The sequence below is a fragment of the Pelophylax lessonae genome, assembly GCF_965119305.1.
Source record: "Pelophylax lessonae genome assembly, chromosome: 5".
Taxonomy (NCBI): Eukaryota; Metazoa; Chordata; class Amphibia; order Anura; family Ranidae; genus Pelophylax; species Pelophylax lessonae.
Window position 1 is genome coordinate 450320809 of NC_138772.1, and position 12606 is coordinate 450333414.

Here is a 12606-nt window from a genome sequence, read left to right on the forward strand (position 1 = left end):
TATGAGCTTTGCCTCAGACTACTCTAGGTAGGAGCCAGACAGTCTGCTACTGGGATCTCCTGCTACTGTCAGTTTAGGTGTTCTGTGTTTATACTTAGGATAATGGGTCATGTACTTTATTTTAGCCTGGTTGCCGGACAGTCTGGTCACCCAGGCTGGTTTAAGTGCTAAATTAATTAGATCATTGTCAACTGGTAGTTACTAGAGAGGGATATCACTGTTTGTATGGTTAGGGTAATATGATCAGGAGGGGATGTCCTCCTGTGGGGTATATATTCTGTGTGAGTTTGTTTAGTTAACAGTTCCAGGTTTGCAGCTAAAACGAGTTCTGCCTAGTTCTTGGTTGCAATAGGCAGCTATAATATCTATGTTCAAGACTGGAGGAAGCGGTATAAAGACGGAAGCACTCAAGCACAGTGTGGGTCGGTTCTGTCACAGTATGAATACTTTTTCAAAGGACTGTATGTGCTTGCTGGCAATTCAATAATAGTTTTATGCCAGCCAAGATAACATTTAGGGAGAATTGTTTTTTTGATTGTTTTTAACATTACCTGAGGGGAATCAAAGGGATATCGACTGCTGAACTTAAATAAAAGTTGAAACTTCTCTCCTTCATATAATGTTCCTGGTGCCCCTTCCATATCTACGATCCACCTGTCAAAATAGAAAGGGAAGTGAATGAAACTGAGGAAATGGTCTGTCCAGCCTGCAGCAGAGGTTGACGACATTCTTCTAAATTGCAACTCTCAGGCTTAGCTTGAGAGAGTGTACCTAGGCAGCCAGTCACTTTACTGGAGCGAAGGACTACATACTATAAGGAAGATTGTATACAATGTTTGATTATTGTGTGTATATATAAAAAATAATAATAATAATAATAATAATAATTATATATATATATATATATATATATATATATATATATATATATATACACATATATATATACATACACATACACACACACACTGTTGCCGTATGGTGTGATAGGTCATTTTACATTGGGACTCCGAAGCAAGCAAGGTCCTGTTCATTTTAACAATTGTAAAATTTAAAAAAAAAAACAAAAAAAAAAGGTTTTTGGAGGAGAAAACCAACCTCTCCTAGCACATTGCACAGCATTATGCAGACAACACTCCAAAAGATACTGCAGACTCCACACCGCATTCTGCATTTTATGAAAAAATGCAGACTGCGGTGTGGCATAAACACTGTGGTGTCCATTGTAGAGTAGATAACTGAATCTGCTCTCCATTAAAAATAAGGTCCTTTGTGCAATGAAAAGATGCACTTTTCTTGTACTGTGGTATTTAAAAACCATAGTTAAAATTGTTAAAATTCAGAAGACTCACTTCCTCTAGAAAGTGATAGTTGTCTGCCTGTCATTTGACCCCATGGCTTTCATAATTTACTAGGCACAGACTTGAAACAAATATGGAGATCAAGTTAAATCTTGTTCCAGGTCAGTGACTATAAGGCTGCATTAACTACCGAGCATAGTGTTTGAGAGTTTTTTTTCCAGGCGTTTTTGTACAGTGTTTTTGAACGTCGTCTTTTATTAGCCAATAAAGAAAAATATCAAAATCGGTTTCATCAATTGTTGCCATGTTTTTCAGCTTTTCATCCACTTTATAATTTTTTTTTTTCACTTATTTTTGTAAGGTATTAAAGTGTTTGTTACCCCCCCAAAAAATGTATCCTGTTCCCTTAAAGCATGTTATGCAGCACAGTGCTTGTGCTGTGTAATTTGGCCCCCCGTATCACTTGAAATACTAGGCTGATCCTGCCCGGCTATGCACTCCCCCTTGTAAACTGACCACGGTTGATCATGGATGCTGAGTCCTGACACCGTGGTCAGTTTACATGACTCTGTCATCCACAGATCTCCTCTCTGCTCTCCTGTTTCCTCCTCTGTCTTCCTCCCACCTCCCCTCCCTGCCTGTCAGGTGTGACCACTCCACAATCCTCCCCTCCTGCTGCTCTCATATCTATTGTATAAGCATGCCATCCCCTCTGTGTGTCCCTCTGCCTGTGCTGTATAAAAAAATATGCCAATTATAGTTTATATCAGAGCTTTTTCCGGCGCTCACATGACTCCTCGGGGATCTCTCTTCTCTCTCCTCAACAGCGGACGTCAGCAGCAGTGCTCAGCCCCACCCGCTACAGCTGTCAGCCAGGCAGAGGAGAGAGCCGAGGAGTCACGTGAGCGTCGGTAGATGGTCTGAGATAAGGTATAATCATCATTTATTTTTATACAGCACAGGCACAAGGACACACAGTGTTTTATAACAGAGGGGATGGCATGCCTACACAATAGTGGGTTAACAACCACTTAAAAGGTTATGGCTAGGGGTTAATGGATTTTATTTACTTATTTTGTTAGGTTAGTGTTCGGATTAGGGGTTAATATTAGGGTTAAGTCCCCGTTCACACTAAGGCGACCTGTGAGGCGACCTGGTCGCCTCACAGGTCGCCGTAGGTCGCCTCCCATAGGGAAGCTGCGGACCCGTTCTAATAGGAGCGACACAAGTCTTCAATAGAACCGCCATAGACTTCAATGTTCTGAAGTCCGTGGTGGCCGCTCGGAGGTCGCGGTGCGAAGTAGCGTCGCCCCTATGTGAACGGGGGCTAAGGGTTATTAGTCGGGTTAGTTTATTTAGATTATTCATGATTGTTTTAATGTATTTTATTTTTTAGTTCATAATAATGATTTATTTTTATTTAATTATTGCATGTGAGCAGAAAAATGCTCACAAACGCGCTAAAACACTCAAAAACACATGAATCTAGCGTTTCCAAGCATTTCTATGGAACAAAAAAAAAAATGCTTCAAAAAACACACCAATCTGCCCAATTTGAGCTACAAAAACGGTCCAGAACTTTTTTGCATTTCAGGGGACTTGTAGTGGAGAGGTGAACCTTCTATATAGACAATAATTGATTTTTTCTCCTCCAGTGTTTGGGAGCTTCGAGTTTCAAGCTACAAAACACTGAGGTGTGAATGGGGGCCCCATTATTTTAGCAAGATGGTCAGCATGAAGCAAAATTTGCAAATAGCATTATCAGGAGGGCTTAGCAGTTGCAGCACTCAGAATTCTTTTAATGATACTGGTGTGGTTCTTCATACAGTGAGGATAGCATGCATGCTCTCCGCAAATAATTTCTGTAAAAATGCTCCAATTATCTCCAGTCACAAGAATTGCTGCATGCTTTGTTGTAGGTCCTGGTCCTCTGAGTACAAAGCTCAAAGTAACTGGAGCACACATAATCTTTCAACAGGCATGACATACATATCATGTGTTCAAAGAAAACTGAGAAACTGGGATGGATGTGTATTCTCAGTCCTTCAAAGTGAATGTGATACATAGGAACTGAGGTGTGATATGTACATTATAGCAATGCAGTGCAAGTGTGGTAGACTCACTTCTCCCAGGGACTGCCCACAATTGGTATTACTACACCCCTATAAATAAGAAAATGTGTCACATGACATTGACAGGTCATTGCTGGGCACAGCCAAACCTCCAAACAACTGGAAAATATGATCTGCATGTCACTCATGCTCCAAACATTTCCTCCAAGGGACCTGTATTAGGAAATATACAAGCAGCAAGTTTTGAATAAGTCTGCAGACTGGAAATACTCAGGCCATTGGCTAAAAGCTTGTTCCAGGAACAGACAGAATAGAACCTGGAAAAAAAAAAAAAAGGACAATAGCATTTTTGGAAATTCTCAAAATTTTGGCTACACTTTCAATCTGTAGTTCGGCTCCCCATGTCCAGCAGCGACTTGGCAGCAGAGTTAATTGTGGCATCAAATTTTGATTTAGGTTTAGTCATAGTCTTTAGACTAAAATGCCATTTTAGTAATTTGCAATGGTTTAAGTTTTAGTCATATTTAGTCGACTAAAATCTGCAGTACATTTTAGTCAACTAAAATCGAATAGGATTAGTTGGCATTTCTCTAGAATTACCAAAATCATTAAATACGGATTGAGTAATAAAAATCTAAATATGTTGTTATTTATGGTAATAAGGTTGGAACAAACTCACAGATAAAGATTTAGCTGCTCTGGATGGTCTGAGGTGGCCTGTAATGTAATGCACATGGCACCGGACAGTGGTGTGAGGAGACCTGTAATGCTGCACAGTGCTCTGAGACGGTGGTCTGAGAGGCTTGTAATGCTGAACAGTGCTCTGAGGAGGCTTGTAATGCTTCACAGTGCTCTGAGGAGGCCTGTAATGCTTCACAGTGCTCTGAGACGGTGGTCTGAGAGGCTTGTAATGCTTCACAGTGCTCTAAAACGGTGGTCTGAGAGGCTTGTAATGCTTCACAGTGCTCTCTGGGCATGGACAGTCTGAAGAGGCCAGTAATGAATTGCAAACAGTGCTCTGAGACGGTGGTCTGAGAGGCTTGTAATGCACACAATGCTCTGGAACGGTGGTCTGAGGAGGCCTGTGATGCTTCACAGTGCTCCAGGCATGGATAGTCAGAGGAAGCCAGTAATGAATTGCAAAAAATGCTCTGAGACGGTGGTCTGAGGAGGCCTTTAATGCTTCACAGTACTCTGGGCATGGACAGTCTGAGGAGGCCTGTAATGAATTGCAAACAGGGCTCTGGACGGTGGACTGAGGAGCCCTGTAATACACAGTGCTCTGGAACAGCGGTCTGAAAGGGTTGTAAGGCACGGTGCACTGGGACAGTGGTCTGAGAGGCCTTTAATGCTACACATTGCTCTGGATGGTGGTCTGAGGGGAGGCCTCTTTTGCACAGTGCTCTGGATGAAGGTGGTCAGGAAAGGCCTTTGAAGTGTTACTAAACCCACAACAGTAAAATCTGTCTATAGATGCAGAATAGCATGCTTGTTATACTCGCTGTGTAACGTAAGTGATTAATCCTCTGCATTGTGTAAAAATGCTGTGTGATCCTGTATGCACAGATCCTCCCCCTACTGCACTTTCACTCTGGACAAGTCCAGATAAGATACAGTAAGTGTAGTTCAGCTGCACATGCTCAGTTTGGTCTCTATTGCTGGATAGGACACTTCCTGGATTTAGCTGAGCTATTCAGGTCACATAGTATTAATCTCACACATTTGGGCATGTATAAAGATCCTAAATTACAGCCCAGCCCCTCCATCCTCCTCAATGCCCAGTAACTAAAAAAATAACACAGTGGGTGGGATGTCACATCTTGATTGATGATTTTTTTTTTCTTGGGAAGGTACATGTGATCAGCACAGGGCCAATCAGCACTGTCCAGACATGTTCAGACAGAGAATTAAGGGTTTTGAAGCTTAATAGGACAATCATGGGAGAAATGAAAACTCCCAAAAACTATAAATGCTCTAATTGCTGTATACAGCTGATGAGAAAAGGTATTTATCAGTTTATATTTACTAAAATAATTGCATTTCTATGTTCTGTGTACTGTAGGAGACCAGAATGCAGCATCAGGGTTTTAGTAACCCTTTAATGCACACAGTGCTCTGGACAGTGGTCTGAGGGGAGGCCTGTAATGTACACACTCACAGCTCTGCACAGTCGCGAGTCAGGACTCTCATCGGGAGGCCTGTAATGCACAGTACTTGTCTGGACCGTCATCTGAGGAGGCTAAGTAGTAAGCACGATATGGACTCGCTTGCTGGGAGCAGAAGCACTCACAGGCGGAACTCCGTGGAAAACAAAATTCACGAGGGTAAACATCCCTCCTTTGCATTTTTGTTTTGTTTGTTAACGAAAACAGAATTGATTTTCGTCATAGTTTACGTCAGTGGATGAAAATTTGGTGTAATTTTCCTTTAGTTTTCCTCACTGTAAAAGGCCGCTAACGAAAATTTAGAAGAAAATGTTTTTGTTGACGAAATTAACACTTCTTAGGCTGCATTCACACTTGAGCGTAGCGTTTTCACGCGTTTTTTACCGCGATTTTACCGTGATTTTCAGGCGTTTTTGGAGGCAGGCATTGACATCGAACAAAAACGCTGGTAATCAGCCCAAAAAGAAGCTCCTGTACTTTTTCAGTTACAGGCGTTTTGCTTCAGTGGACAAAACGCTCAGATGTGAACAGGAGCCATTTAAATGAATGGGGTTTTACTTGTTGGGCGTTTTGGAAAGTTTTTTTTTGAGCGTTTTTGGAGCTGAAAAACGCTCAAAAACGCCCAGGTGTGAATGGAGCCTAAGTGTTAACTTTCTTCTAATGTGAATTTTGAGGACAGTGGTTGCCACCTTTCAGACCTCATGGACCACTAAATTCACAATTTTGAAACCCACGAACCACTAACATGAATTTGCATGTCTTAAACACACACTGCTCTGGCTCTCTGCCCCCTCACCCTGGATCACACTGCTGGCCTATACACACAATGCTCCGGCTCTCTGCATCACTCATCATTGGATCTTACCTCCTTATGCAGCCATGTGCTCGAGCTCTGTGCTCTCTCCCACAGTCTGTGATAAGTACTGCAATTGGAAGTCCCCTCCTTCACCTTCCGCTCTCTTCGCTACTCCCGGCACCTCCCTCCGAGTTTAAAGGAGCCATACCTACAGCGGAGGTAATAGGTATGTATGCGCGCCGACAGTATTGACTGTCAGCGTGCATGGAGAACACCAATGGAAACAGTTGATTTATGGCAGAACCCCTGGGAGACACCAACATTTTCTCATGGACCATCAATGGTCCATGGACCACTGGTTGATGAACGCTGCTCTAGAGTGCATAAAGTAGAGAGGTTAGTAAAGATTTGTCTTAAAACCTATATACTGCCTGGTAAAGTAGAACTATAGAGAAGAATTCTCCTTTATTACTTTTCTAGGAACAACCCATTAGCTGGGATTTTTTTTTTTACTTTCAATGATAATAGTAAACAGGACAAGTATTAAGGGTGAATTTCGGTAATGGGGGCACAGACAGTGATAAAAAATAGGTGTTCTACTCTCTCTTTTTCTATAAGTCATATTTGAAGAATGTGCATATATTTGAATGTCTATAACTTGATTAGGATTCTGCTTTAGGAAAACATTCTAAGTGCCCATCAACTACTGGGAATAAAACTGCCTCCGGAGAGAGAGTCCCGGGACAGCCGAGGCTCTCCTGCATATCGCTGGATTGAGAGGGGGCTTAGGTGAGTTTTGGGGAATTTGGGGGGGGGGGCCTGTGAGGGGAGCAGCACATAGAATAGATTCCCCCTAAAGAGTCATACAAATGCTCCCTCCCCTATGCTGACAAACTTTGAAAGAAAGTTTTAATTAATTCATAGATTTACCAATTTCCAGCCCACTTTGCTTCGGTGACATGATCCCACTCCCGTGTCACACCATAGCTGCTATGATCACAGAGCATGGTGTGAAACGGGTTAGCTGTATTGTATGCTGTATCTCCTTCCCTCGTATTCTGTATAGAGTGTTGTATGTTTTTGACTCAAAAAAGGTGATTTTACTGGTGTGCCACCATCCAGACCTTTCCTCATACCAGATCATCGGTTACGTGCAAGGCAAGCACCCTTTGTTTATGCAGTGGAGGTAGAACACATAAGAGTGACTACTTTGTACGGTGTGCTACTTCGCAGTGCATGCATACTTATTTCCAGCACTGTGGAGAAAGGAGTAGAACCGTACTGAAATGTTGCTCATACAATTCTGTAGAAAAAAAAAAAAAAGAAAGAAAATAACGTGACACACCAAGATTGGTGCATTGGCACAGAGTCTCCCAGAGACCTTGAGAGCAGTGTGACTCACTGGTGTGAACAGCCTTAAAATGTACAAACTATTCGAAAAGCAAAAAACGTTCAAGTCTCCATAATGACGATCCGAGTGCAGAGCGATTTCAGCCCACTAATTTGAATAGACTAAAATTGCGCTGGGCCGTAAAGCTAGTACCATGTGGTGCAGTGCAGGTAAATGCACGTTTGTTAACTGCTATTGGGGTGTCATTAGGTTACCATTGATACCCACTGCAGATCACAACATACTAGAGCTAAAGTGCCAGAGGCCCGATTTTTTTTCTTTTGGACATGGTATACTACCGCTTTAAGTAAACCTCTCTCCAACTAGCATTACAGTAAACCCCCGCTCCATCGCGGTTCAGTTTTTGCGGTCCCGGTATATTGCGTTTTTTTTTTTGTAATGTTATTTTACTATATAATTAAAAAATGATATATTTTTGTGTTTTCCATAGTATCTTTTATGTGTTTAAATGAGTTTCTATTGTTTTAAAAGTGTGTTTAAAGACCTTAAAATGCTTTTACACGTACAGTGACAGTAAAAAAAACATGCCTACAATGCATTTTAATAGGGTTTTTCTATTTCGCGGATTTTCACTTTTCGCGGCTGGGTCCGGAACGTAACCCCCGCAATGGAGGGGGGTTTACTGTATTTCCATATAAAGGGCACCATATGTTAGCAATGTGAAATTTTTCCATCCACTTTGTTTATGTGGATGGAGGAATCTGTTAGTGTTTTCTTTCCCAACAGTAGTAAATGCACCGCAATACTTACCTTCAATTGGCAGAAAGGGTTACTTTGAAGTTAAGCTGGCATTTTACTTATTGGTTAGAAAGATAATTAAAGTGATGCCAAACCGATTTTTTTTTTCAAAACAGGATAGGCAAACGTACATATAACAGTCTGCTTCCTTGAAACACCACCATTTCTGTGTACAAAAGGTGGTCCCCAAACTGCTCCATCTGTTTCAATTCTGTCTGCGAGTGTCTCCTTTGCCTAGCTGGATGTGAAGGAGATACCCGTGTGTGCTCGCTCTTCACAAACACTGTGTGTGTCCAGTGAAACACACAGCACCCTGCAAACTTTTTTTTTTTTAGGCGATTAGAGGTTAGTTAATGGGTAATGTGAGAATCTTAGGGTTTAACTGCTGGGGAGAGGTTAAAAGAAACCTGTAAAGGGGGTAGTTGTGAATAACTTGCTGACCAATTAGAGTAACAAAGCCTAGGGGGTGAGTATAGTCAACCGGGAGCAGTCAAGGTTTTTGGTACATAATATTCAATCCAGGTGGTCAAACTCAACTCGTGCATCTTTTTAAGAATTGTGGACATCTTTTCATTCAAGAGATACCATGCTGTCTTACTGTTCACCTGTGCCACCCATGGGATGGAGGACTACTTGGCCTTGTCTAAGACTTGTGTTGCTGCCATGACAACAAACTTAAAATGTTACTGAACCCAGGTCCCTTCATTCACTATATATGGTCTCCCACAGTACACAGAACATGGAAATGCAATAGTTTTAGTAAATCTAAAACTGCTAAATACCTTTTCCCATCAGCAGTATATAGCAGTCTTGTGACTTCTATCAGTGTCCAATTAAAGCTTCTAGGAAGACTTTTTTTTCCCTGGATCTGACTGTCCTATAATGCTGCAGGACTCCAGACCCTCTGTCTGGACAGTTCCGATTGGCCCTGTGCAATACACACCAAACTGGGAATGTGCATCTTATCCCCTAGCCCAGTGATGGCAAACCTTGGCACCCCAGATGTTTTGGAACTACATTTCCCATGATGCTCAGCTACACTGCATGAGCATCATGGGAAATGTAGTTCCAAAACATCTGGGGTGCCAAGGTTCGCCATCACTGCCCTAGCCTCTGTTCTATCAGTGGATGGATTGGGGACAGTGGAAGAAGGGGAGGAACAGAGAACACAGGATCAAACAGCCTTTTTACACAGTGCAGAGGATAACCCCCTTAGGTTCCACAGTGAGTATAACAAGCATGCTTTACTGCATATACAGACTGATTTTACTGTTGTTGGTTTAGTAACACTTTAAAAGAAGCAAAATAGGGTATTTGCGCAATGCCCGGGTTTTAGTTTTATCATGGTTTTTTTTTTTTTTAGAATGCCCCTATCTAGACAAGTACAAATCATCTACCCCGCTCCAAACCAAGTGATTATTTTATTTTTATTTTTTTTAAGTATGAAGAATCAATACATAGAGAGTACCTTGCTCATGCTCTTTGTGCAGTGATATATTTAACATTGATTTGACTATTATTTGGACAACCAAAACCTGAGCAGAACATTAAATACATCATTTCATGGGATTTAAACATACCACACTGCTGTGAATGAAAAATGAATAAAGCTACAGATTTTAGAACAAATCTTGGCTGAAAATTCCAGCTTTTAGAAATGTCAGCTATAATTATTTTGTAAGAGCATTGTGTCACTGTGAGTAAATGTAAGATGTTCTATAGTGTCTGTGACATCTAATTAGGAGTTACTGAGAAACCCTAATATCACTGCTACAAAACTAGCTCTTTGTTGTTTTCATGGACGGAAACAGTTTAAGTGAGGACATGATACCCAGGGAACTCCTTTCTTGTGTTTGTTTAGGCAACCAGCAATTTGGAGCAGAGGGGGTTGCCATGCATATGCACTAACATTTGGCATATTTACACTTGAAGCAATTGACTTTCTACTAACATTTCAATATGACCTATGGTTGCGGCATGCCAGCTCATATCAGTAAGTAAAGACAATTACTGGATTATAGTGGGTTAATAAACTATTAGAGGGTATGAAAGGTAAGAACAAATTTAAAGAAGTGAACAAGAAGGTAATAAATGTGAAATATTAGAAAATCCCATAATAGGATATTCCCATCATCTTAAGGCCCCATGCACACTAGGTGTTTACCTGGGGGCGTCCTGTTCAGCCCTGCTGCTGCAGCCCATCAAACTCTTTGAGCATGACAGCTGATGGTGCTGTATGGGGCTAGACTGTACACCTAGCAAGAAGAAGGTTTAGGGCAGTATGCGCCCAAAGACAATTGCCCTGAACACACGAAGTATGCCCACAGTGTGCATGGAGCCTAAGAGGGAAGAGGTTATTTCCCCCATTACTAACTTACCATGTCTTGTACTGTACTGTACCCTTATGTTAAGGCAGACATCTTATTAGAGGCAGAGATTTGCTTCCTCCTGTCAGAACCTCCAGCAAGGAGAACAGTGAGCAGCACAATAGTGACAAGATTAAATCTCACATGAAGTTTAGGAGCAGTTGGGCATTTTTTTCAGCAGCCCCTGAACTATCCTATATGTTGTCTTATGTTTAAATGTACACTAAGTAATTTATAGTGGTTTAGAGGCAGTTGAGGTTTTTTTTTTTTTTTTAAAGCATAAAAATTGCGTTCAGGACTGTAGTTTACGGCCATATCAGAAGCCACGTGCTTGTAACCGCATTTAACCACGGTAAACCGCATTTATGCGCATTTGTGTTTATTTGCGTTTTAACCACATCCCGCACAGCCTTTAACAAAATGACAGCTGGGCGGCGGCTCTCCCGTTCTGACTGCATGTCGAATGAGGTCCTTCAGAATGAGACGATCGTGCCCGCAGCGCAGCGATTGTTAGTGCAGCTTGTTGCTCTGACACACTGCATCTGCAAACATGGTAAAGAGCCTATGTTGTGTCACAGGGGGGAATCTGCACTGATAATCACTGCACTGATGCCCACTAGCACCCACCAGTGATGCCAATCGGTGCCCAGTGATGCCTGTCAGTGCCACCTCATCAGTGTCGCCTGTCAGTGCCACCTATCAGTGTCGCCTGTCAGTGCCACCTCATCAGTGTCGCCTGTCAGTGCCACCTCATCAGTGTCGCCTGTCAGTGCCACCTCATCAGTGTCGCCTGTCAGTGCCACCTCATCAGTGTCGCCTGTCAGTGCCACCTCATCAGTGTCGCCTGTCAGTGCCACCTCATCAGTGTCGCCTGTCAGTGCCACCTCATCAGTGTCGCCTGTCAGTGCCACCCATCAGTGTCGCCTGTCAGTGCCACCCATCAGTGTCGCCTGTCAGTGCCACCTATCAGTGCTGCATATTAGTGCTTTTGTATGGTTATGAGTAAGCGATCAACAGTATCATGAAACGCATCAACCTGTATACCTGTCCTGTGATGTACTAGTCATGTTTGTTACCCGTGGTGAAGAATAAACACTTCTATGTTTTCATCTATGCCTGAGTGCAGTCGTCATCTTGTGTTTTGGATTGCTACTTGGACTGCGGATCAGACTCGCACCTGGCTTTCATCTCACTTTGAGCGGCTTTGTCTGTGTAAGGAATCTGCTTATTAGTGCCGCCTCATCAGTGCACATCAGTGAAGGAAAAAAAGGTACTTATTTACAAAATTTTATAACAGAAACAAAGAAAAACAGCTGCTGTCAATTACAGCCAATGTGGAGAGAGCAGGGAGCATGGCCAAGCTGTGCTCTGTGTGTGAATGGAAAATGTCCATTCACAGGAGTGTGGCTCAGGAGCAAGCCTGCTCGAGTGCCCCCAAAGCAAGAGACTTGCTATTGGGGACACTTGGCAGGGGAGAGAAGAAAATAAGAGGTTTGGGGCTGCTATGTACAAAACCATTGCACAGAGAAAGTAGAACATGATTGTTATTTTTTAAAAAATACAACCTTTACAATCACTTTAGGGTGCAATGTCCCTTGGTGCGGTCTCATACCAGGAATTGTGCTGCCATTTTAAAGAAAGAATTTGAGGCAGAAATATTTTTTCCCGTGTATTGTTTAGGCACGATTAACATTGTTAAATGTAATCCAAGTTATCCTAAAATCGGTCCTAGCTCCAGACATTTTCATGACTCAGTA

General features: G+C 42.2%; 1 protein-coding gene across 1 annotated transcript in view; it reads right to left on the reverse strand.

Annotated features, from left to right (window-relative positions):
* Nucleotides 1-12606, reverse strand: part of UBE2W (ubiquitin conjugating enzyme E2 W) — an 86726-nt gene that overhangs the window by 29479 nt on the left and 44641 nt on the right. The window contains exon 3 of the mRNA XM_082259809.1: nt 552-654. Coding sequence (XP_082115935.1) covers nt 552-654 — 103 coding nt within the window. The remainder of the gene's footprint in view (nt 1-551; nt 655-12606) is intronic.